The following is a 27144-nucleotide window of genomic DNA, read 5'->3' on the forward strand; positions in this document are numbered from 1 at the left end:
GATTGACATCTGAGACCCCGTGAGTAAGGATAAAAGAGGGTCTGGGGAACAACCCCTTTAGACGCACCAGGAGCAATGCTGGAAAGCCAGTGACAGTGTTTTATAGCGAACGCCGGTGAGGGCCCGTGTGCGTCCTCCCTTGCCAGGGTAGCGGGCTCATCACGGAAGAATGGCTTAGCTAAAGGAGAGGCCACAAGTGAACGGCCACACTAACGAGACTACGACAGATCGAAATCATAAAAAGGAAAGCCGGCAAGTTTCTAAAAATCTCTCTCTCTCTCCAACAAAGGCTGCAGCCTGAATGAACTGAGTGACTTTTATATTTCCATCGGACAATACATTTATCCCCTAGACAATGATAGAGCTATTTCTTATTGATTATTATTATACCCGCACTTTTAGATTTAGTATTGACGACTATATTATCTGTATGTTTGCATTGATATTATTTTTGTGTATTTTTACTAATACTGTTAAAAATAGTACCATCAGACTTCAAAGGACCTCTCCATTTTTGCTGGTAAGTGACCCAGTTACGGGGTTCGTAACAGTAGCAACTACGTGCAAGAGTAAAAAGTGGTTTAGTAGATGTGGTGGAGAACATGTTATTGGCAAATGTGAAGAAGGTGTTAGGCTAATTTATAGCAACTGTAGAGGAGAACGTAGTTCCATTTCTACAGGGTGTCCTGTATTTAAGAACATTGTGGAAGTGCAGCATGTTCAGTTAGAAACAGGCATATCATATGCAGAGGCTCTGTAGAAAGTACAGAAGACAATGCTGATTGGACCTATTAATATTCAGAATACAGACAGGTTAAAGACGGTGTGTAAGGTGCATGATTGTATAACAAAGGATCCTTTGATTGTTGATAAACTAATTTTTGTCACTTTTATGGCAGATGTGGTAAATTGTACAGCACAAGTCAAAAGTAGGACAGAAAAAAAATTATATTAAAAGCTGCATAAAATCATCTAGAGTTAAGACCGTAAGATATAGGAGCAGAATTACATCATGTGGCCCATTGAGTCTGCTCTTCCATTTCAACATGGATGATCCAATTCTCCTCTCAGCCCCAATCCTGCCTTCTCTCCATACCTCGTCATGCCCTGACCAATCACGAATCTATTCCAACACCTTCCCAACCACAGAGGTCAGACTAACTGGCCTATAGTTTCCTTTTTTCTGCCTCTCTCCCTTCTGATAAATGAAGTGACATTTGCAATAAAAGACTTAACTCTATAATTTATTAATGATACCTTACAAAGAGAAGTAAATAATGTTCATCCTTCAAAGGAGGTTTGTCAATAGTTTTCTTGAAATCTTACAATGGAATGCTAGAAGCCTGTTAACATCTGGTCAAGAGTTTAAGAAATTTATTTAAGACTTACCAATAAATCTGATGTTACATGTGTACAGGAGACCTATTTGAAAATTTGTCTACATTTTAAGATACAAGATTCTGGTGATATAAGATGTAATCAGAAAATGGGCAATGGAGGAAGAGTGATTATCATTGTCAAAAATAGGATAGCACATAGAGTTTTGGTGATTGGGTTCTTGATGAGTTAATTGCAAAGTACAAGTAATAAATGTTATAACCCTTCTGAAAGGTTAACACCTGATATATTGGAAAGTGTTGCAAATGGAAAAAATAAGGTCATATGGTGTGGAGACTTTAATGCTTATGGTACTATATAGAGTTGTAATGATACAAATGTGATTGGGACCATGGCGGAAGACTTTCAAAAAGAAAAGTGTTTGGTGTGAATGAATGAATGATGATAAGAATACAAGGAGCAGACCTAGGCGATTCAGCCCAATTTCTTCAAAATGGTTCTTCAAAATATTTTTTTTGAACTGAAATTAGCACAATTTTCCCACTGGCTATGAAGAAGTTTAGATGTGGTGATACAAAGGGTGAACAATATAAGAAATTGAGTGCAATATTGTTGTTGTGACACCACTTAACAAGCCGATCTATCAAACTCCTGAACACCTCTTCATCACCATCTGAAATTTGGCCAACAATAGCTGTGTCATTGGCAAAGTTATAGATAGTGTTTAAGCTGTGCCTAACCACACAGTCATGAGAGCAGAGAGAATACAGCAGTGGGCTAAGCATGCATCCGTGAGGTGCACCAGTGTTGGTTCTAAGTGAGGAGGAGATCTTATTTCCAGCCCGCACTGACTGTGGTCTCCTGATGAGGAAGTCAAGTACCTAGTTGTAGAGGGAGGTACAGAGACTCAGATTCTGAAGCTTGTTGATTAGCATTGAAGGGATGACAGTGTTGAACGCTGATCTGTATTAATAAGCAACAGCCTGATGTAGGCATTGCAGTTGTCCAGGTAGTCCTAGGCCAAGTGGATGGCCAGTGAGATCACATCCATCATAAACTTGTTGTGGTAGTAGGCAAATTGCAATGGGTCCATATCCTTCCTTAGGCAGGAGTTAGTTCTTGCCAAGACCAACGTCTCAAAGCTCTTCAACACAGTAGATGTGATGCAACTGAGCAATAGTCAGTGAAGCAGCTCACCCTGCTCTTCTTGGATACCAGTGTAACTGATGTCCTTTTGAAGCAATGGGAACCTCTGACTAGCACAGTGAGAGACCGAAGATGTCCTTGAACACTCCAGCAAGTTGATTGGCATAGATTTTCTACGCTCTGCCAGGTACACCTTCAGGGCCTGACACTTAGTGAGGGTTCACTCTCTTGAAAGATGTTCTGATGCCGGACCCTGAGACAGATATCACAAGGTCATGAAATGGGATTTGCATGGGTATAGTTTTATTCTCCCTTTCAAAGTGGGCATAAATGGTGTTTAGCTCATCAGGGAGTGAAGCATCACAGCCACAGATGAGATTAGGGTCTGCCTTGTAGGAATTAATGGTTTGCAAACCCTGCCATAGCTCATGTTCATCCAATTTCATCTCTGGTTTCACTTCGAATTGCTATTTTGCTCTTGATAGCTTTCCATAGGTCACATCTGTACTTCTTATAGAGTTCTGGATCTCCAGTATCTCCTCAGCAGATTGTGAATCTCACTGTTTGTCCAAAGCTTCTGGTTTGGGTATGTGTATGTTCTTGAAGGAACACACTTCTCCTCATGAGTCTTGATGAATCTTGATGAAGTTGGTGATAAATGTTGCAGATTCATTCAGATCTAAAGATGAATCCTGTCCACCTATACAGAGGACCTGTAAGCACTTCTCAGCCTCCTATGACCATACCTTCATGGTCCTCAACACTGGTGCTGTGGTTGTCAGTCTCTGCCTGCGTAGCCAGAGTGGAAGTACAGCCAAAATGTGGAAATGGGATGGCACTGTAAGCATTCTTGATGGTGGTGTAACAGTGGTCAAGTGTGTTGACTCCTCTGTGTCCTCAACAGGTGCTATGTTGGTGCTAGTTGGTCAGAGACTTCTTTAAGCTGGCCTGGTTGAAGTCCCTTGCAATGATGATAAAGGCAGCAAGCTGCACTATCTCATGACTGCTGATCACAGTCCTCAGATCCTCCTGTACCAGTGTTATGTTGGACAGGGGTGGAGTGTATACTGCAACCACGTTGAAAAAGAAAACTTCCTTGGCAGGTAGAATGGACAACACACAACTCCCAGAAGCTCTAAGTCCAGGAAACAGTACTGAGAAAGAATTGTCTCGTCGCCATGATGAGTTAATGATGAAACGAAGGCTGTCTCTGTCTTTACCTGATGCCATTGTCTAGTCCATGCAGTGGAAGATGAAATCCTTGGGCTGAATTGCTGTGTCCAGAGTGCTGGGGCTGAAGCATCTCTGTGAAGCAGAGTACACAGCAGTCACTGATTTCCCTCTGGTACTGAAATCTTGCTCTTAGATCTTCAATTTTATTTTCCATAAACTGCATCACTCAAAGAACAGTAGGGAGTGGGGACCTCAGGGCCCTGTATTTCAGTTTTAGCTGCTACCCAACTTGGTAGCCTCACTTTCTTAAAGGGAAACTGCACTCACTAGCTGGATGGTCTGCACAGGGGCCTAAAGGAACAATTTTAGGAACAAAATCTTTCCCTCCACTATCAGATTTCTGAACAGTCCACAAACCCATGAGCACTACCTATTTTCACCCCTTTTTGCACTTTTTATATATTTTTATTTCAATTTATAGTTAACTTTTATATATTGCATAGTTTTTATGTACTATGTGCTGCTGCAGAACAACAAATTACACGACATATGTCAGTGATAATAAACCTGATTTTGATTCTGAATACTGTGAATGTTTGGGATAATATACATATCAGATGAAGGCATAAGTGTCCTTATCCTGGTTACCAAACCAAGTCTATAATATTGTTGTTTGATTTGCATTTAAGATGTGCAAACACAAAGAACTGCACGGAACAACATCTTTGTCTAATGTTTAAAGGTAATTACCAGTAAACATCAACATTACATATTTAATTAGTTCTGATAAAGGATCATTGACTTGAACCTTGAATTTGTTTTCTCTCTCCACAGATGTTGCCTGACCTGCTGAGTATCTCCAGCAGTTTCTCCCACCATTCCCACATGAAGTGGGCATTATTGACCAAAACATCTTTTAGTGTCCAACTAGTCTAACCCCAACTACTGAGGAAGGTGCGATGCACAATCCCCCTGAACTGTTGGAGTCCATTTGATGAAACTGGGTAGATAATTCCAGGATTAGAGCTGGAAATATTAAACAACCAGGGCCACATTTTAAAGTCAATTTGAAAGAAATCTACAGGCAGCAGAAATCCAGTCCACTTGTTATACTTGTTTGAGGAGGTTGAAATCAGATTTTGGGATGGGCTTCAATGAAGCGAAGCTAGTGATTACAGTGAATTTTCTCAATAGTGCACTGTTGATTATGTAATTGAGACTTATGGATACTAAGGTATTCAAATGCTGATCAGGAATCACTGCTAAGTGAGTCAAGGGTCATGGGCAAAGAGCAGAAAAGTGGTGATGAGGCCAGGATTGGTTCCCTCATGATCGTAACGCAGATTAAAGGAGTTGTATCTGTTTCTTCCACCAGCAGGTTTTGTCCAAAACTACCTACGGTAATTAAATATTACTAATCTTCCACTTCAATGCAGCATTCAAAAAGAAACTCGGAGGCAGCCCTGCCTACATATTTTCCCCAAATACTCTAACCAGTTACATTTATTCAGTTTTCTCCTTCCTTTCAGACTGTCCCAAATCACTTTAAAGCCAGTTCAGAACTTTGACCAATCCTGTAACTTCACTAACTTCATCCAATTTTTACATTTTCACACTCTACAGAGCACCACTTTCATTTCCATACTTCAGAGTAACCAATCATTTGAAAATTCCCTTCACTCTACAATGGCTCTTCTGCTACCATCTCAACTTGTGCATGGTATATGCCTCTGGAAATAAGCACTAGAAAATTTAGCCTAAAAGGCCTAACACCAGGATCTAAGCTGGATCAAATCAAGACCTAAACAGCATCAAATCCATTCTGCATGTACAAAGGACCATGCAAAACCATACACTGTAAATATGACAATAAAAGAGAAACATGGAGTATTTTTTTTAAATACAAGCCACTGAAACCAACATGCAGGTGCAGCAAGTAATAAATACAGTTGGCCTTAAATGCAAGAGGACTAAGCAATTATTTAAGACCTTGGTGAGACTGCACCTGCAGTTCCAAGTACAGTTCTTGCCTTATCAAAATGGGATTGCAGCACAGATTCATTACATTGGGGCCAGGGTTGATGGATTTTCTGTATGAAGAAAGACTGCATTGACTACACCTGTATTCTGCAGTTTTAAAGAATGAGAGGAAACATCATTGAAGCTAATAAAATTCTTATAAGGTTTAACAGGCCAGATACAAGGAATATGTTTCTCCTGTTTAAAGAGTCAAGAACGGGGGTTATTGCCTCAAAATAAATGACAGACCATTTAAAACTGAGAGGAGAAGAAATTTCTTGCAGATCTTCAGGATTTTCAACTTTGTGTCATCATGGAGCACAGTGACTGAGTTAATATGAACCAGGGATCAATAGATTTCTGAAGATTAAGGGAGTCAAGGGAATTGAGCAGAAACATGCCATTGATGTAGATCAGCTGAGAGGAGTAATGGGCTCAAAGAGCCAAACGACTACTCCTGATCTTTTTTAATGTTCTTTTCAATACTTAGAAAGCTGTTAAGGCAAATGTTAATCATGGCAAGAAATAGTCTGCATTATTTTATAATCAGAAGCACGGAACCACCAATGAAAACTTAAAACACTAAAATGTTATCTGGGCACAACAATTAACTACCCTAGGAGCATCAACATAAATTTCAAATCAACATTAGATCCTAGCCGCATCTGTATGAGATGACATCTACTTTTGATTTAATGCATATACACATTTCTTCTGTAGCCCCCTGGCTCGCCTCAGGCTCGTTCAGCTTGCTTCTGTCTAGGGGGAACAGCCTTCGGCCCCGCCAAACTGGATAATCAGCTTGTGTGGATGATGCGTGATGTCCCCGCCTCACCAAATAACAGACAGTACACCATATGTGATTAAATGATTACACTTTATAGATCTTACTAGAACTAAGTGATTAATAATGATACAGTATATATGAAGGAAAAGAAAATAAAGGCGCCAAAACTTATCAAAGTCCAAACCACTTCGTGCACAACCGTTGGAGCTCAATTAACGAAGTCTTCTGGCCACCATTCGATCCCCTCCAAACTCCTTGACTCGTAGCTCAGGACCACCCGAAGTGATCAACCAAGCACGTCTGTCCTCGTCTCCTCTCCTCACCAAACTGCCTGGCCTCGAGCCCCCACTCAGGGTTCGTTCCGTCGCCCAGCTTACAGCATCGCGTCCTCTCTCTCTCACCCTCTCGCACCAACTCCCCAAAATGCCCGCCAACAATAGTTTACAGACCCAGAAGAAAGAATAACATTAATCCCAATTGGTTAACAAACAAATACAATTCACGTTATCAGTAATTTTAACCCAAATAAACTGCGAGAGAAAGCACTTATCATAACAAAGAAGCATTCCTACTTTTAACAAGACAAAGAAGCCATTTTGATTAACATACACAGTAACAAAGAAAAAGAAACCCCCTTACACTTCAATGAATGAAAAATGAATTAGTAATATCAAATTAAACAAAATGATTTTACTGCCCAAAAAGGTAATATGCATTATCACAACTGATTCACATTTTTGAAGGGTAGATGTTCTGGAGGTACAGCTTGTTTTGTTTAAACATTACTTCCTGTGGGTAATTTGGATTCAACTTCAAGCACATGGTGGAAAAACATCCATCTCCATCTTCTCTTTATGCTAAGCACAAAGTTGAGATGCAAATGGTGAAAGCTTGAATAGACATGGAGAGGGTATATAGAGGCTACGTAAGTGCACTCAGGGAAGAATGCAAAGCTGAGGCTACCTCAACAGAGGCAAAGGTGTATGAAGCAGCAGATGACTTAGACAATGATTAGTCTATAACTAGAATCAGTCATACTTTGCTGTCATAACAGCCAATGAATGCAGCTTACTAAAGAATATATCCAAACGCATATTGGCTATAAAAGTGACAGTGCTGTACAAGGAGAAGCTTTCCACAGCACACAATGCTGCAAAAGTACCTTTCACATAGTTCAGATATTGACAAAGGCTACAGCAGCAAAGAAACACAACACCTCCTTCCGCAATTTCATCACAAAAAAAACCTCAGTCAAGAGTTGCTACCAATACCAACTCCATTCACATAGACATGGACAGACTGAACATCCATCTATGCCAAGGTGCACATTTGGCAAACCAGCCTTCACAATATCCTCATTCAGGAGCTACAGGTGCATAAGATTTGGCTCTGTATCTTGCTCATCAAGACCTACTCATAGCAGGGCTAAAAGTATTTGACAACCAGTCTGCCAGTCATCTGTCCTGGGAGTTGAGCTTTTGCAATGCCGTGGAAGGACTAAGTCTCAAACCTAGTGGAGAGCTAGATTGTCTCTGCAAGTGGCTTGATGGGGATTCACTGCAGCTTGCAAGAAGGGTTAGAGTGGTTCACATTAATAATCCAGCTATGGGGTTACAAATGCTGTGACAGAGGCTGGACAAAGGCTATGGTTCTCCAGAGGCAATTGAATAATCTTGATCAGTAGACTCAATAATTTTCCAAAGCTCTCACACAATGAACCACAGGAGCTACTAAAGCTTGCATGTTTGTTGTTGGAACTTAAGGCCACAACAAACGAGGGTTACCTATTGGGACTGAGTTTCTTGGACAATGCAAAAGGTGTAGAATTTGTAGAAGAGAAACTACACAATAACATGCAAGAAAAGCGGATAACTGAAGGGTTCACGTATGAAACGAAGCATCATGTCACCAAATCACTTTCATTCTTTGTGGGATTCATCTGCCACCACACAGAAATGCAAAATGACCCAAGTTTCTGTTCTCAATTTATGGCAATACCTCATTCAAAGAGAGGTATCCAGCAGAAGCATGGAAGACCAAAACCCCTTTCACTGTCAACAAAACTGAAGTAGAAAACTCTGAATCCCAATAACAATACCCAGCCCATAAGAAACATCACCCCTTAAGGAAATGTGGAGAATTCAGAGAAAAAACACTTAAAGGCTGCAGGCGCTTTCTAAAGGAGCACTCGATATGTTTCAAATGTTGTGCATCAACAGAGCACCAAGCAAAAGACTGTAAAGCTATCAAACACTGCACTGAGTACAACAGTGACCAGCACACATCAGCACTTCATTCAGGGCCAACACCTTGGGCTACTACTGATTCCAGCACACCCGCAGCAGAGCCAACAGGAAGCCAGCTGAGTATCCATCAGATGTAGCTACTTCTTCAAACAGAGAGTTTTTCAGGAAAGGCTTCAAAGGAGAATCCTGCTCTAAAATATGCCTGGACAGTATCTACCCAAAAGGATATCCTCAGCACAAAGAAAAGCATATATGATTTAGATGATCAAAGCAATGCGTCTTTGGCAAAAATCAGCATTCTGTGACATATTTGGTATTCAGAGTTCTGTTTCACTGTACACACTAAAGACTAGTTCTGTAACATCCAAAGTTGCTGGATCCAGTGGATTTGTTATGCCTGCTTACCCTCACCAACCATCATTTGAGTGCAACCATACTCCCATAAACAGCCTTGAGGTCCCAGCTCCTGAAGAAGCAGGCAGCCATTCACTTCTTAAGGGCATAGCTGGCAAGATTCCCCCACTTGACTCTTCTGCTGAGTAATTTTCCTGTTGATTGATAGATATCACACGTGCACATATGGTATGTGAACAGCTGGATGGTTGGCACAATACAGTTTATGTCCAACGAGTGGACCTAGGCTGGATCATAGTGGGTGGTCTGCCTCAATGGTGTTCTTCAGCTCACTGTCAACATTTTTAAAACTAATATCCTGAAGAATGGGCGGCCCAAGTTATTTCAGATTCTGTGAGAATAGAATCTATGTGAAAGAGAAGATTATAGATAAGCAAACTAAGCACCCTGAGAAAGACCATTACACTGAGAGATTCTTCAGGAGCAATTTAGCTGAGTTAGCACCATCACCAGATTCCAGAAAGAAAACTGGTATTTGCCCAGCTTTGGTGTTTACCACCCCCAGATACCTACACAAATATGAATCATCTTTGATTTAAGTGTGCAGTTCAAAGGTTTATCACTGACAAATGTCTTCGTGTAGAGTCCAGACCTCAACAACGGTCTGCTTGTGGTCCTCACACGCTTCAGAACTGATTCCGTCACAGTGATGACAGACATCAAACAAATGTTCCACAGCTTCCTAGACAGAGAGGATCATCAAGACTATCTCAGATTCTTGTGGTTTTGTGACCATCAACTGGACAATAAGATGCTGGAGAAATGTTCACATTAGCGTTGACATCCCATTAGTATCCAATCTAATAGATTAATGATCCAAATGTTTGTGTAATAAAGTGACAAATCATAAAGATACCATGTGGATCTGTGCAATTTTCATTCAAATTATACATCTGCACCATGAAGTAAATAAAATTAAAGCCAATAGTGATAAGTACCAAAAATGTTTCACAAAGGAAGTCTACATAAGACAAAGTAAGTGAGTAAGCATACTTTAAACAGTTTTGTTTTATTTGAAATATTGTATTCCTAATGCTATATAACATACATCAGAGCTATTTAAAACTGAAGCCGAAATTTTGTGGAAATTGAGACTTTTGGATTTTAGGACAAATTTGTACTCTATTCTTTGTAAAGTCAAATACTTCTTCAAAGTCACAGCTTTCCACCAAATTTACAAGTTTAATGATAATGAGTTTTATAAGAGGTTGTACTGTGTTAATTAGAAAAACAGCAAATAAAATACATAAAAATACTGTTGTGGATATTTGTTCCTTCAAGGCAGAAATTAGAAACTCTGGGTCAGTCCTTTTCATTGTGTGTATAGATGCACAACTTATACACTATGCCTTTATACAGGGCAGGACAAAAGTAATAATATATCTAACCAAGTTAAGCAATTCACAAGACCTCCTTTGGTCTATTATCAATTCAATATAAATTTGTTCTGTCAAAAGACAAGAAGTACAGATGTAAATGCATAATATAATCTGATCTGAACAGATTGCTAATTCTCTTTTTGTTCACTGCATGGCTCACATTAATTCATCACCATTCTACACTCAGGTAGCACTAGAAACTGCTAGCTTCTTTAGATGATCCATGAATACTTGCAAGCTGACATCATCTGTGAGGATTGGTGCTCCAGCCTCCTAAAGGAAAGATTATGTAGAAAGTAAATTACATAACATACATTGTCATTATCGGGAATAATTAGATAGTTTTTAAAACTACAAAAGGCAGGATCCTACAAAATTTTAATATTTATATCTCGGTTAACTTAACCCACTTTGTAGATTCATTATGCACATTTATTTAACTCACAAAATTAATAAGATTACCATAGAAGGAACATCTTGTCCAGTGGTTCTTAAAAGTTCTGAACAACAGCAATTTTTAAGTTAATCATTAATGATGCATCCTTAGATATTGCACCCTCTAACATCATCTTGTTTCTTTCATAAACATCTTAAATTATATCTTCACTTGATCAGCAAGTTTTGATAACATATCTCAACAGGCAAACTGCAGAAAATTTAATCTTAGTCTTTGAGTACATACACCTATTAGCCAGTGTTGCAGTTTGCAATGGAAATAGGTGAGTACATTCTAGATTCTACAGGATGTTAATTCCATCAGCATTCTTTTAGAGCACAAAACAGACTTACCTGTCCCCATGCATACATATTGTTGTGGGTCTGTGAAGGATTTACTTTGGACAACAAGAAACGAGCCTGAATATAAAATATAAAAACTCCATTAAAGAAAATAAAAGTGAACATGCCTTTACAATCAAAGAACAAGGCCAAGTACCCTACAAGCAATGAAGTACTTTATGAAATGCTGTTATCATCATAACCATATCAGAGATATAGTACAATTATGCCAGAAATATACAAACAGATTGCTCTGTAGGGCTTTTGGGGGGAAATAACATGCCTAAATTACTATGGTGCAAATTTAAGCCAGTACTCTTGTCTGAATGATTGTATTAAGTTGTTGAGACAATTCTCATTTTCTAGTGTTGTTACAATTTAAGATCAATTCCTCTAATAATCGTGACCCTACATCACAAATCAGAAGTGCACAAGATAACTTTACTTCACATCTGAGAGATACAACTCTAGAATACCAAAAACTATTTAGAGATACAGTACGCAATAGGCCCTTCAAGCCGCACCGCCCGACAGCCCCAATTTAACCCATTTGTCATGGGACAAATCACAATGACCAATTAACCTACCCGGTACATCTTTGGATTGTGGGAGGAAATCAGAGAATCCAGAAAACCTACGGGGACTCCTTACAGTGGACATGGGGATTGAACTTCAAATTGCAATGCCCCGAGCTTTAATCACATTGCGCTAACCACTAATAAACCAACTTTTCAAATTATATTAAGAACAAGCAAAGTGCCCAACAAATAAATGTCTGTACTTAAGTTCTGTAAAGAAGAACACTGCACTTCAATTTTTCTTTTGTTAAAGCTATTAATTTTATAGATATTTCAAAGTCAGAATTAATATTAAGAGAGAATGAGATTACCTGACTCCCTCCATGTTCAGTATCAACATAGCGAGGCATTGGAAATCTGCTGTGCAATATCTCCTGAGCATCATCTACTGGTGCTTGTAGCAGATGTCGAAAATTTTCATATTCAGGCATATCATGATAACCAGCCTTGCGCCATTGAGCAATGGTCTAGGAGGAGTTGTTATTAATCTGATGAGTCATTTATTCCCATAAATAGTTATTCCGGTTGTCATTTATTCCCGCAAACAGTTAATTTAACCACATAACAAGTTTATAAGAAGTTGAGAGATATTAAACTCTGAGCAATCATATAATGTTAAGCTGCAGTAAGTGTACAAGTTTCTGTTCAATTTAAATACCACTGATACTACATTTATCTTCATTCACATGCAAAACAGAATAACCTGAAATTAATTAAATACTGCAGGTCTGCTTAGGATTCTTCAATGTTAGTTTTAAATGGAATAACTAAAAGAATACTGGCCAAAACAGAGACACAAGATTTTATAGTCAGCTATTATGGAACATTATACACTGTTCAAGAAAGATGCCCACAAAGACTCAATCTTTATAGAATTGTTATCACCTTCCTTAGTTCATTTGCTAGCAGGTTTTTGCTTTAGGAGATTGACTGAAATATAGCAATCCACAGAATAAAAACCAAGCTAGACTAGTATTTTTAAATAAAAATTAGATTTGCCCATGAAATTAATTATAAAATAAAATAAACCTTCTTAAAGAATTAAATTTTTAAAAAAGAATTTGAAGAAATGGCAATCCATTAAGATCAGTATTTTTCAGTGTTTTAATACAATAAGAACAGTTTGTAAATACTTGAAGCTTTTAAGTAGTTCACTGAGTTATACCGGAGCTAGCTATAAAGCAATGCACATGGAGCAGCAAAGAATTGTGGACAGCAATGTTTGCATTTCCATATTTAATTGCATACTCTCAAAACTCTTGCCAGTTTCACAGTATAACAATCATTTACCATCACAATCACCACACAAGATACAGGCCTCTGTGTTTCAAAATGACAAGTTCATACCTCTCCATGATAGATTAGGATCTGAAAGAATGTGTCCATAAGAAGAATTCGATCAGGAAGTATGCTGCTGCTATCTAGAAGGACAGGCTTCACAAAAGGACAAAAAAATCTGAATTATTGATCTTCAAATTTCAAAGTAGTTTCTTAGAGCCAAAGTAACCAAACTCAGCTACTTCCTGTACCAAAATAATGGGATTTTATATATACATTTCAGTAGCAGTTGAAGTCTATGCTTAACTAAAGCAGTTTAATTCAGACTACTCCTCAGTTTTCATAATCTTGTCACCTCTGTTCCTATGACACTGACTCTCTTCACACCATTGATAAACCCAGGACTGAAGTACATAGGAGCTTTTTTTTACAATTACCTTTTGCCCAAAGACCATTACCTCTCTATCCCCTTTTAATCTTTTCAGACCCCTTTTTAAAATCTATTTGATCAAGTTTTGAGTGATACCTTCTAACATCTCCTTTTCTGGTTCAGTGTATTTTATTGTTACAAGAAATATCTTGTCAGTTTAGATGTTAGATATTCTTGTAAATACGTGGTCAATTTCAGTTCCTAGAAGTAACTTTAAAATCCAAGAATCCTTGAGTGTTAAGGTAGATGCCAAAACTCTTACATATTCAGAAGTAGGCAAATCTTCTTCCATGTCTTCTGTATTTTCTAATAACACTACTTTATAGTTTCATGAAAGGTTCCAAAAACACCTTTCAGTTATCAGAATGCTTCCAAAAAGCATATAAAGATAAGATATTGAATTCCTCCACAAAATCACACATGGAATTCAAAATACAGGGATGTAAACCAGCTGTACAAGAGTAGATCTGTCTTCAGCTCGCCACCTTGTGTATTATTATTTTCAATGAAACCATTTATAATTAAATTCCCGGTTATGCAACCTTTTTCAGAACTGTTCAGAACAGAGGAGAAAAATTTAAATGTTGATCAAATCTTTATTAAAATCATTGTTTTTCCATTATTTAGGACTCTGGCATTGCCAGCATTTGTTGCCCACCCCTTATCAAGGATCAACTTTAGTTGCCATATACATCCACAGATCTGTTGCCTTTGTCTGCAAACTGCAGGGGTTCTAGAAAATTTTGAGTTATGGATTTGACAAATGAAATGACAAGCCTTCATTAAGACTGTGAGTTCAACTAGCCTCTAGTCAGTGAGTCCAATGAATTTTGATTTTTTTGGGGACTGGAATGATAACAGATTTCTTGAAACATGCTGGACAGTGCTTACTTTAAGAGACTGATTGAAAATACCAGTGAAGACTGTAGACAGCTAGTTAGTGCAGTGCTTAAGAATGAAAGGGAAGACAGTCAAGCTAGCAGTCCTTAAGAAGGTGACATTCATTTGCAGAGGTCCAACATAGCAATGGAATAGAGAGTTCCAGGATTTAGACCCAGTGACAATGATGAAATGATGATATATTTCCAAGTCAGGATGGCTGCAAGTTGGAGGGGAACATACAGGAGATAGAAAAGGGGCGGGGGGGGGGGGGATTCAGTAATATTGAGGACATGCTTCAGCAGCACTCCTCCTCTAGCTCTGCTGTTCTGATTCAAAAACAATATTGATAACTACCCCAAGGACATGGAAAATTCCTCAGACATATATATCCTTAAAAGCAGAACAAATCCAATGCAGACTATTAATCTGCTCTCAAATCATCAACAAAGTGATGGAAAGTGTGCTCAAGACTGCTCTCAACAATTTGCTGAGCAACATTTAGTTTAGGCTTCTCTAGCACTATGTGGATCCAGAAATCATGAGCCTTCATCAACAAAAGCCAAATTCACACAGCCAATAGTTATTAAATGTGAATCATTCCATCATTAGCACAGCAACAGCTCAAGGTGAAAGTGAAGCCACCACCTTGTCAGTAGCAAGTAAAGATAAGCAATATATCCTGGTCTTGCAGCAATGGCCACATGCTGACAAATGAATTAAATAATAACTCATGCTGACAAATGAATTAAATAATAACTTACTCTGAAAAGAGTTGATAACCATTTGACCCATTTGGAGCATTACTGAAGTTAAGTACAGCATAAGCACTTGATGAAACTGCCCTCCAAAACAATACCTACTTTGTAATGATGGAACAGTTTGTTTGCATTCAACAAACAACCATTAATCTACCTTAAAGGACAATGGCACTTTCTTATAATCTTTCCTGAGACTTGTTAAAAGCACAAATATGGGGAAGTACATAAATATATTTTACAGCAAGTGCTTCTAGCCATCCACACAGCCAACTGTCTTTACAACCACTCTAGGTCAGATTAGGTTGGGAAAGGGCACAGGTTTATGGGATGGATTGTTCTGCAAATTCCAAATCAAATACATCACATCATTTTTTTTTTAAATATTGCCTCACAATGTTCAGGATTGATATGAAATAGCTTCCCTTTGTATCAGTGCTGAACTATAAAGCTCAGTTTGACTTCAGTGCAAAGACCAACTGCATTCATGCTCAAGCCACATCTATAAGTGTCGCCTCTGTACCGAGTAAGAACTACTTTAAGCAGGCACTACAGTTATACTGTAATTTATGCTGTGTGAGTTTGGTTAAGCTGGAAAGGCCTAAATGATTTTCAAATAAGATCAGTACAGCTTCAACTGGGAAAAAGTAGTTAATGATTGGTTTGTGTTGGACATTCAGTAGCTTCATATGGAGAATATCAAACAACAGGGTTTTTTTTAAACAACAGAATTCAAATTCTCAATCTTGAGTCACCATTTAATTACATAATGATTGATCTGTATCTTTACTCCATTGATCCCTCACACCCTCTCTTAAGAAAACTGACATATGCTTTTTAAATTATAATTTTAGCATAGCTAAGTATATATTTACATGCAAAAATTAATGAATTCTCTTGTTGCATTTAATATTTGAAAGCCCAGGTGTAACATCAGCTCAGCAATCAATCAATCAATGCAACATCAACAGATGAATGAAATATCTGGAAGCATGACTATTTACCTCTGGAGGCCCATTAAATGAATAAGCATATAGGATCGGTTGAATCATAATAAGAGACTGTGTAAGATCCTGGCGCATGAAATGGTGACGGTAGTAAGAACTCTCATCAGGGCTGTTGTTAAAAACTTGCAAGAATGGAGAACGTCTCAGATGAAACATAAACTAAAACAGAAACAAAATTGTTGCACATTTGTAGAGCGAACATATTTCTATCAATCCTAGGTATCATTCTTTAATGCATATCATAATTCTAGCACTATTCCTTTTCCCTTTTTCATCATTCATCTTTCTATTTACATAATATCCAGACAGATCATCTGCAATTAACATGTTCTCACCACCATTCTCAGACAGTATCATTAATTTCTGTCTGTATCTCCCTTCTCTGCAATGTAATTTGCATCTGATGTCCCTCTTTTCTCAGTTTTGATGAAGGGTCTGTTTCTCCCCTCAAAGATACTGCCTGACCTGTGGAAATTCTTAACTCCTTCTGTTTTTATATTTGATCTCCAGCATCTGCAAATTTGTTGTTATTTCATGAAATAGCATAAATTTTAACTCCCTGGTGCACACTTCGCAAATTCAAATCAAGAACATTAAAAATTTGAATGAAAAATCAAAAAACATTTAAGAAGTCACATAATTTGTAATAAGGTTCTCACTTCATACCTGTGGATATAACGAAAATGTTTCCGAGAATTTGAAAGAGGCTGGATCATCCTTGTGGTAATCTCCAAATTTCTGACACTAATAATGAAGAAAATACATTACACGTAAGTATTTTTTTAATATCAGAACAGATTAAAAGAGGTAATCCAATTTCTTGCCTCTTCCTCCTACCCTCCAATCAAAAGAAAGATCTTACCAGTCGGATAAGTTGTCTGTCTAGCCATCTCAGAACATCCGGTCCCTCCTCGGTCTCTGCTCTGTAAACGGCCAATCTTGCCATTAGAACAGCTGCAGCTTCCTGATCAAAGGATGCAGCAATGTTCTGGATGTGTGTCTGTGCATCAGCCCAGCTTTACCAAAGGGAGAAAGTAAGAAATGTGCAGTTAATAAAAGTGGTGCATATACATAAATTTAAATTAATAATGATTATTCTGATAATCAGCTTTTTGCCTCAAATTTGAATGTAATTATTTATAGCAGGGCAAATTTAATCCAGTACCTGATCCATTTAATCTCAATCAATGAATTATAACAGGAAGCGATAAGTGCTACTAGTGGCACTTACTCATTAATAACCAGTTCAAGCACATTGAGGATGACTCAGCCTTGAACAAAACATGAATGCACGGCACAATTCCAAAGGCAAATGAAGTGACATCAAGGCAACACTGGACCAAGTATGGCACCAAGCAGCCCTAACAAAGCTGCAGTCCTCGTGAATCAAAAGGGAAACTCACCACTTGCTGCAGTTGCGTCTCACACACACAGAAGTGGTTATAATTTTAGTTAAGTGTTTCTATCATTCACTGAAAATGTATTAATCTGTATACAAATGCTTGTCCTCTGTTGAAGTTTCCAGACTTGAGTTTTACGTGTATACGTGTTTGAATCTAAACCACTAAAAAAGAATTTCAGGATGTATACTGTATACATTTCTCTGACATTAAATGTGCCTATTGACAAATAAGTATCTTATAATGGGAAATTATTAATATTTCACAATTATTGTCATAATACCATATGCTAGTGGCTAAAGTCAAACATTATACAGATATCACTGGCAAAGTTTAACAATAACATTCAGAACTATTTTGAACTTAATTTGACTGGCAGATATTGCTTAACAACAGCAAACATAGGTTTTATCTACCACTCCACCAACTTCCGGGTCCAACATATAATTCTCTGTAACTTCTGCCACCTCCAATGGGATCCCGCCACCAAGCACATCTTCCCCGCCCCTTTCTGCTTTCCACAGGGATCGCTCCCTATGCAACTCCCTTGTCCATTTGCGCCCCCCCCCCCCCCCATCCCTTCCCACCGATCTCCCTCCTGGCACTTATCCTTGTAAGTGGAACAAGTGCTACACCTGCCCTTACATTTCTTCCCTCACCACCATTCAGGGCCCCAGACAGTCCTCCAGGTGAGGCGACACTACACCTGTGAGTCGGTTGGTGTGGTATACTGTGTCTGGTGCTCCCAGTGTGGCCTTCTATATATTGGTGAGACCCGAAGCAGACTGGGAGACCGTTTCGCTTAACACCTACGCTCTGTCCGCCAGAGAAAGCAGGATCTCCCAGTGGCCACATATTTTAATTCCACGTCCCATTCCCATTCTGATATGTCTATCCGTGGCCTCCTCTACTGTCAAGATGAGCCACACTCAGGTTGGAGGAACAACACCTTATATTCCGTCTCGGCAGCCCCCAACCTGATGGCATGAACATTGATTTCTCTAACTTCCATTAATGCCCCTCCTCCCCTTCTTACCCCATCCCTTATTTATTTATCCCCTCACTTTTCTCTTTTTTCTCTCTCTGTCCCTCTCACAACCACTCCCTGCCTGCTCTCCATCTCCCTTTGGTGCTCCTCTCCCCCTTTCCCTAAGCCTCCCGTCCCATGATCCTCTCCCTTCTCCAGCTGTGCATCCCTTTTGCCAATCAACTTCCCAGCTCTTGGCTTCATCCCTCCCCCTTCTGTCTTCTATCATTTCAGATCTCCCCCTCTCCCTCCCACTTTCAAATCTCTTACTAACTTTTCTTTCAGTTAGTCCTGACGAAGGGTCTCAGCCCGAAATGTTGACTGTACTTCTTCCTATAGATGCTGCCTGGCCTACTGCGTTCCACCAGCACTTTGTGTGCGTTGCTTGTATCTACGGTAGGTCTTGCTCAAGCAAATTTTCAATGTATGGTACATTATTAATTGCAAACTAAGGATGTGATGTAAGATACTTAAGAAGGTATACTATCAAATTTAAAATTCCAATAGCAGTAGAAAAATAAGTGCAATTAACTTCATCAAGATTAGGTCCCTTTCTAGTTGGCAAGATCATATTACATATTGTAGTGTCACAGCCTTACACAGAACTTCTTTTGGGACAAAGCAAAGAATTTTCTATATAATTAACTAAAAGCCAGCAAAATATTCTAAGATTATAAGTATTTTGTTTTTCAATATATCAATTTTCCATGTTTATCAATACAAAATTCTTCTTTAGAAACATATCAATCTGATTGATGAGAGATTATGCTCTGAAATATAATAGCAAACAAGACATAATTACCGGTAATCATTCTGGGTAATTTAACACAAAATTAGATTAAATATGGTAACCTAGATTTAGCTTACATTTAATAACATTTGTGATAACAAATATCCACACACTTGATGAGTATCCATTGATTAATCCTGAACATGAAATCACATTATTTTAGGTAATAAACTTTACTAGTTACTCTGAGGTTTCCAAAACATACAATGCAATTTAAGCATTTTTGTTCAGAATTAAGTATTACAAAAAGTCTCAAATTTATTATTCTCTCTAAAATTAGACATTTCATATTCACTGGCACATGCTTAACCATCAAAGCATGCTGATTGTGAGAAAGTAAGGCCTCCATCAGTCAGGATTGACCATCGATGTTACGTCCTAGCTGCCTAGATACACAAGCCTTGGCAGTACAATATGGAGAGCAAGCTCTCCCTCTCCACACATCTGATGAACCCAAAGGAGCGGCAGAGACTGATGCAGGTTGGTACCAGCAGCGTCGCAGGAGTTGCCAGTCAGCGCTGAACTCAGTGTAGTACTGCAGCACTGGATTTTTCCTTTGGGGTTTACTCCTGAAGCCTTTCCCATGAGTGCATATAGCTGCAAAGCAGCGGAGGTTCGAGATCAGAGTTTGCCTTCTCCTAGGTGAGCTGCCAACCAAAGCTGATGAGCCCTATCTGCCCGAACATGCTGATTATTTCTTAATGGGTGCCACATACAAGTCAAATATTTCAATCTCATTCCAAAATACTCATTGACAAAAGAAACCAGAATCATCAACCTTTTAAAAAAAAAGATGTTATCTATTACAAAGACAAGAAAATCTGCAGATGCTAGAAATCCAAGCCGTACACACAAAATGCTGGCGGAACTCAGCAGGTCGGGCAGCTACTATGGAAAAAAGTAAACAGTCAATGTTTTGGGCTGATACACTTCATCAGGAATGCCAGAAATACCTATCCCAGAAATGCGTCACAATTTCTTCTTTAAATGGATCTCCAAACAATGGTTCCATTTTTCATCTGATCCCCAAACCCACCCTTCTATTTTCATGTGCAGTTTCAAACTTGGGCCAGCACTAGCAACCAAGGTGACTAATAACAACATTCTTCAGATAGTTCATGAAACACTACTTCTTCTTTTAAATATACTTCTGCTACTAATTGTGTGTGATTGAAGCCTGTAATTTACATTTTGATAATGTGCTTTTGCTGCCTCCGAGGGAATTTGGTGTGGTTGAGAAGAGCGTGCGAACTAATGGTGGAGCTCAAACCCATGATCGGCTCTAATTCTCAACCAACTTGCCAATTAAAGCATCAAGCAAGATTGAAATCAATGAGGATGAGAGTGGTGTTCAGCACCATCTGCCTGTGTTTGACCAGTCTCCCTCTCCGCTAAAGGAGTCTTGGGTCTTGGGCAAGGTCTAATCGCTGTGGTTTGTGAATTGGCCTTGTATTTAGAGGACTCTGCAATTCATGTTACATATGCTTCTGGTTACTCCTTTTTTAAGTTACTGTTTTGATTGGGGCATTCTGCATCTGCTGCCTGCAGTCATCAAACAACACATCTCTGAATGGAACTGAACCAAACTAAACTGAACATCCTTAGAGTGTTTCAAAGACTCAGCTGTTTGATGTTTGATATTTTGCATATTGTTCACTCACTTTCTGCCATTTGCGCAATTTGTTCTTTTTTGATGTTTGATGTTTTCTTTGAATTATTCCATGGTGTTTCTGTATTTTCATAGTTGTCTGCAGGAAGACGAATCTCAGGATTGTATACTGCATACATACTTTGATAATAAAAGTACTTCGAATCCTTGAATTTTATACCATTTTCAGTTCCTATTACAAGGCTCAGTGCTACTATTTTTAACACTTTAAAATTCTCAGGGTAGTCAAATGGTTGGAACTGGGCTGAATGACCAAATATGAGAGACAGGGGAATGGCCATCACAGGAAGCAAGAACTGCTAAACAGGCCTTACATGCACCCCCAGCGAGCAGAGCTATTCCATTCCTTCACACCACCAAGCTACAAAAAGGGAGCTTGGGAAAATGTGTTCTATGGGAGATAAATAGATGCACAAACCAAGTGTTGAACAAATCAATACAATTGCAATATTATCATCTCAACCAATCAATACTTTTTGTTTATTGTTATAGTTTACCCACTTGCTACCCAGGCCATGCTAATACCTGTCTCTGCAATCATCCATCATTGTACCTCATGCTCACTCTACTGCTCCACTGAGTGCCTCTTCACGAATGCAACCCACTCCCCCACTACAAATATTTTCAACATTATTATACTCAAGTTCACCTGGACTAACTCTGCTCTCACTTCAAGATCTCATAATTCTTAAGAAAAATACATTCTTCTTCCACAAAGAATAAAATTCACAGACAAAAGACTAAAGAGGAAAAATGAAAGAAAATCAGCAAGAATAGAAATAAGGTCAAAGTAAAAACAAAATGAACAGAAAACCTGCATCAAGTAGCCAGAATTACAGGAAGGTGGATAAAAGTTTGTTTTAACAACAATATCTACAAGAAACATTATACACAGGCAAACTACAAGTGATTAAAAACCTGATAGGTAGGAATTAAAAGCCAACTCAACATGAATAAATTCAATAAAGGCAGATAATTTTAAGTGCAAATTTGTAAAAATTATAACTGGCAGATTTGAATGCATGGGAGAGAGCTGCAAATGCAACCCTCCATTTCTAATTAATTCTTCATGTGAAATTTCAAAAAGAATAAAACAATATATTTTGAAAAACTTACTTTCTGGCAATTGTTGTCACTCTGATTCGTCTTTGTCCACTAGAATGCTGATACTGTGTCACAAACTGAATAGCACCACGACCACCTTGGGGAATTGGAGCATTGTGCTGTAGATGTAAATATAACATTTGATGCTAAGAGATTTGCCCTGCATGCATTACAGAATCAATAGAGCATCTAATGTGCACAACAGCATTCAAGCTTAATTACAGACAATACCTTACTTCACCACCCATTTTCTAGAATTGTCATATCTAGTTCATTAGCACACTTTATTTAATTTTTTTTTAGTTAGACATGAAGTGTGGAATAGGCCCTTCCAGCCCTTCAAGCTGCGCTGTCCAGCAACATCTGAATTAACCCTAACCCAATTATGGGATCATTTACAATGACCAATTAACCTACTAACCGGTACATCTTTGGACTGTGGGAGGAAACCGGAACACCCAGAGAAAACCCACTCATCCCACAGGGAGGACGTACAGACTCCTTACAGAGAAAACCCACTCATCCCACAGGGAGGACGTACAGACTCCTTACAGAGAAAACCCACTCATCCCACAGGGAGGACGTACAGACTCCTTACGCATATATGTCAAACTCAAGGCCCGCGGGCCAAATCCGGCCCGCAGTGGAATTATCTTTGGCCCGCGAGATAATATCTAATTACTATTAAAGCTGGCCCCAGTAATCGAAGCGCCTATGGCGTATGATATGGCTAATGCTGAGTTTATTCAGGTACCAGGTTTTCAGGGTTTTTAGTGTTTATTTGGCAGTCTTCTTCATAAGAAACGGAATTTGTAAAGTGAAACACGTTGTAGTTATAGCAGAGACTGAGACACATGAGAGCAGGCTGAAAAAACAGAGGCAACGAAAGCTGCATTCGCACGCGTCCGACTGATCCGGCCCGCATGAAGCTGCATTTTGCTCAATCCGGCCCGTGACCTAAGATGAGTTTGACACCCCTGCCTTACAGAGAAAACCCACTCATCCCACAGGGAGGACATACAGACTCCTTACAGAGAAAACCCACTCATCCCACAGGGAGGACTTACAGACTCCTTACAGAGAAAATCCACTCATCCCACAGGGAGGACGTACAGACTACTTACAGAGAAAACCCACTCATCCCACAGGGAGGACGTACAAACTCCTTACATAAGATGCCAGGATTGAACTCTGAACTCCAACATCCCAAACTGTAATAGCGTTGCACAAACCGCTATGCTACCGAGGGACCCTTAGGAACTTAATCAACTTCAACTAATGGACTGAACTGAACAAGCTATAGCTAGACTTGTTATTTCTGGCCAAATCAGTATTTGCTGAACTTACCCTTATACATGAAGTAGACTTCTCTACCAGTGACACCATTTTATACACAATTAATCATTCCTTGGTAACTTAACTGTATTTGTTCTCATTATGTTCTTTGGATTACCAAGGAATGAGCAGAAACAAACATATCGGGATCAAAATTATCTATACGATCAATCTTCTCCCATGTAAATGATTTTAGAACAGAACAAATGCAAGAAAGATGCGATTTAAAGTACGTCAATTTACTTGCATGGTGATGTATGTACTCTAATAATAAATTTTACTTTGAACTTACTTTGCACAGGATTTTAAGTAGGTTAGAAGTATTTTACAGTTTGAAAAAGCCAGCACGAATATAGAAATTCTAAAATTTAAATGCAATTATCATGTTTATCATGTATAAATCACAATGATGTGGATAAATAATAAAGTATAATACAACCAAAATCTCAGAACCATCCATAAAACATCAAACAAAAGGTGTTTTTTAACAAATGTACAAAGCAGAGTTAGATCTGGAACCCAAAGGTACTGTGAGTAGGTCAGGTAGAAAGGGAAGTTAGATTAAAGTTTCTTCCGAAAGGTAATTCTAGTTTTCACAAGATCACAAGACAAAGGAGCAGAAGTAGGCCATTTGGCCTATCGAGTCTGCTTCACCACTCCATCATGGCTAAACTATTCTCCCGTCTAGTTGCAATTTCCCATATCCCTTGATACCCTGACTAATTAAATACCTGTCAATCTCCTCCTTAAAAACCCTCAAAGATTAGGTCTCCACAGCTATATGTGGCAACGAATTCCATAAATCCACGAACCTCTGGCTAAAAAAATTTCTCCTCATCTCTGTTTTAAATGGGTACCCTCTAATACTAAGATTGTGACCTCTTGTCCTGGACTCACCCACCAAGGGAAACAGCCTTTCCACATCTACTCTATTCAACCCTTTCAACATTTGAAATGTTTCTATGGGATCCCCTCTCATTCTTCTATACTCTAATGAATACAATCCAAGAGCCGACAAACGCTCCTCATATGTAAGTCCCCACATTCCAGGAATCATCCTCGTGAATCTTCTCTGAACTCTCTCCAACACCAGCACATCCTTTCTAAGAATGGGGGCCCATAACTGCACACAGTATTCCAAATGGGGTCTCACCAGTGCCCCATAGAGCCTCATCAACACCTCCTCACTCTTATACACTATTCCTCTTGAAATGAATGCCAACATAGCATTCACTTTCCTTACTGCCAATCCAACCTGGTGGTTAACCTTTAGGGTATCCTGCACCAAGTCCCTTTGCACTTCCGATTTTTGAATTTTCTCCTTATCTAAATAATAATCTGCCCAATTGTTTCTTCTTCCAAAATGTACAACTGTACATTTCTCAACATTGTATCTCATCTGCCATTTCTTTGCCCACTCTCCTAAACTGACCAAGTCTCTCTGCAACCTTTCCATTTCTTCAACACTGTTCCTCCACCTATCTTGGTGTTATCTGCAAACTTAGCCACAAAACCATTTAATCCATGATCTAGATCAACGATATACAGTGTAAAAAGAAGAGGCCCCAACACCGACCCCTGTGGAACACCACTGGTAACCGGCAACCAACCAGAATAGGATCCCTATATTCTTACTCTTTGCTTTCTGCCTATCAGCCAATGCTCCACCCATTCCAATATCCTTCCTGTAATTCCATGGGCCCTCATCTTATTAAGCAGCCTCTTATGTGGCACCTTATCAAAGGCCTTTTGAAAATCCAAATACACAACATCCTCTCCCTTGTCAATCTTATTCGAGATTACCTCAAAAAATTCCAATAGGTTGGTGAGGCAGGATCTTCCCTTCATGAAACCATGCTGGCTTGGGCCTATTTTGTCATGCACCTCAAGATAATTCATAATCTCATCCTTGAGGATCGACTCCAATAATTTTCCAACTACCGATGTCAGACTGATAGGTCTGTAATTTTCTTTTTGCTGCCTCCCCCTCTTTCTTAAACAACAGAACTACATTTGCAACCTTCCAGTCCTCCAGAACCATGCCAGAGTCTACTGATTCCTGGAAGATTATTTCCAATGCCTCCACAATCTCCAAAGCCACCTCCTTCAGAACCCGTGGATGCACTTCATCCACTTCATACTTTTTCCTTTTAAAGAAAACCTAATCTTAGTTTTCCTTTTAATTTATTAATTTCCTTTTAATTTATTAAGCACCAGACATATCCAGTTATGCCTTGGAGGCAATGCTGCTCCAGCTGCAGAAATACTCTCTCAGACCAGCGCATAGCTGCACTCACAAAGAAATCAGACAACAGGAGAAAGATGGATACAGCATTTATCTTATAATACAAGATCTTAAAAAGGTTAAAATCTCCTTTCATTTTAATGGAGGGGACTTTTCAACTTCCAAATTTTCTAGTTTGAATGACATTTTTGGTAAATAAAACCAAGTATTTTCTTAAGGCATTTCTCAACTTTGAAAAGTATGCTTTTGTAAGTTGATTCTGAGTGCTTTAGAAATTGTCGAAAAGACTGACTTCCAAAACTGCTTTAATATAGAACATGACCAGAACATATGTGTCAGTGTAGCTATCTCAGTTTTACATCTATCACAATACTTGTCAACATTGGGAAATATTTTAGAAAGTCTCTCCTTCATCAAATAGTAACGATGTACAATTTTAAATTGAATCAGTGAATGACTAGCACAGATCGAAGAAGAGTTAACCAGCTTCAGAATCCGTGTCCAATCCTCCCATATAAAAGTCAAATTGAGTTCCTTCTCCCAATCCTGTTTAATCTTAAGTAAAGGACGCTTATCCCATTGTAATAATAAATTATAAATTCTTCCAATAGAACCTTTCATCAAAGGGTTCATATTCGTAATAGTATCTAACAAGTCAGCCTCCAATATGTAAGGAAAATTACTTAAATATTTTTGTAAAAAATGTCTAACTTGAAGGTACTGTAAAAAGTGTGAATATGAGAGAGAATATTTATCGACTAATTGTTCAAAAGACATCAATCTGTCTTCTTTAAATAAATCCAAAAAAGAATTAATACCTTTATTTTTCCAAACTAAAAAAATTGGATCACTCCAGGAAGGTTTAAAAAAGTAATTACGATAAATTATACTACGAAGTTTAAATTTTTTAAAATTAAAAAAAATTGCAGAACTGGAGCCAAATTTGTAAAGAGTGCTTAAACACAGGATATAGGTTGAAATTAGCAACTTTAGCTAATTGTATAGATAGAGCAACTCCTAATAATGAAGTTAAATAAAACTGTTTCAGAGCTCTCAGTTCCAGGTCTACCCAAATTGGCCGAACATTCCTATCACCCCAATATAACCAAAAGGACATATATCGCAAATTAACAGCCCAATAATACATTCTTAGATTAGGCATAGCGTGACCTCCATCCTTTTTCAACTTTTGTAAATGACATTTACAAAATGTAAACCCACTTACATTTTCACTTGTTGGTCGTATTCATGTAGTTAAAATGATGATTTTACCAGAATTTTTATATTTATTTCAGAATATTCCTGTTTTTTTGACTAAGAAGTTTTTTGATCGGATTGATTCTATTATTCTATCTTTTATTTGGG

At 38.5% G+C, this 27144-nt stretch overlaps 1 protein-coding gene across 1 annotated transcript in view; it reads right to left on the reverse strand.

The window, feature by feature from the left end:
- Positions 1-10113: 10113 nt before the first annotated feature.
- The window catches only part of sec23a (Sec23 homolog A, coat complex II component), an 83782-nt gene continuing 66751 nt past the window's right edge, over positions 10114-27144 (reverse strand). Inside the window, exons 13-20 of the mRNA XM_073040019.1 lie at positions 22212-22318; positions 17072-17225; positions 16876-16953; positions 16207-16368; positions 13205-13291; positions 12169-12324; positions 11292-11357; positions 10114-10775 (exon numbers count right to left, since the gene is read on the reverse strand). Of these exons, the coding sequence (XP_072896120.1) occupies positions 10686-10775; positions 11292-11357; positions 12169-12324; positions 13205-13291; positions 16207-16368; positions 16876-16953; positions 17072-17225; positions 22212-22318 (900 nt within the window). The 3' untranslated portion in view covers positions 10114-10685. The remainder of the gene's footprint in view (positions 10776-11291; positions 11358-12168; positions 12325-13204; positions 13292-16206; positions 16369-16875; positions 16954-17071; positions 17226-22211; positions 22319-27144) is intronic.

The sequence above is a fragment of the Hemitrygon akajei genome, chromosome 3 (genome assembly GCF_048418815.1).
Source record: "Hemitrygon akajei chromosome 3, sHemAka1.3, whole genome shotgun sequence".
In the NCBI taxonomy this organism is placed as follows: Eukaryota; Metazoa; Chordata; class Chondrichthyes; order Myliobatiformes; family Dasyatidae; genus Hemitrygon; species Hemitrygon akajei.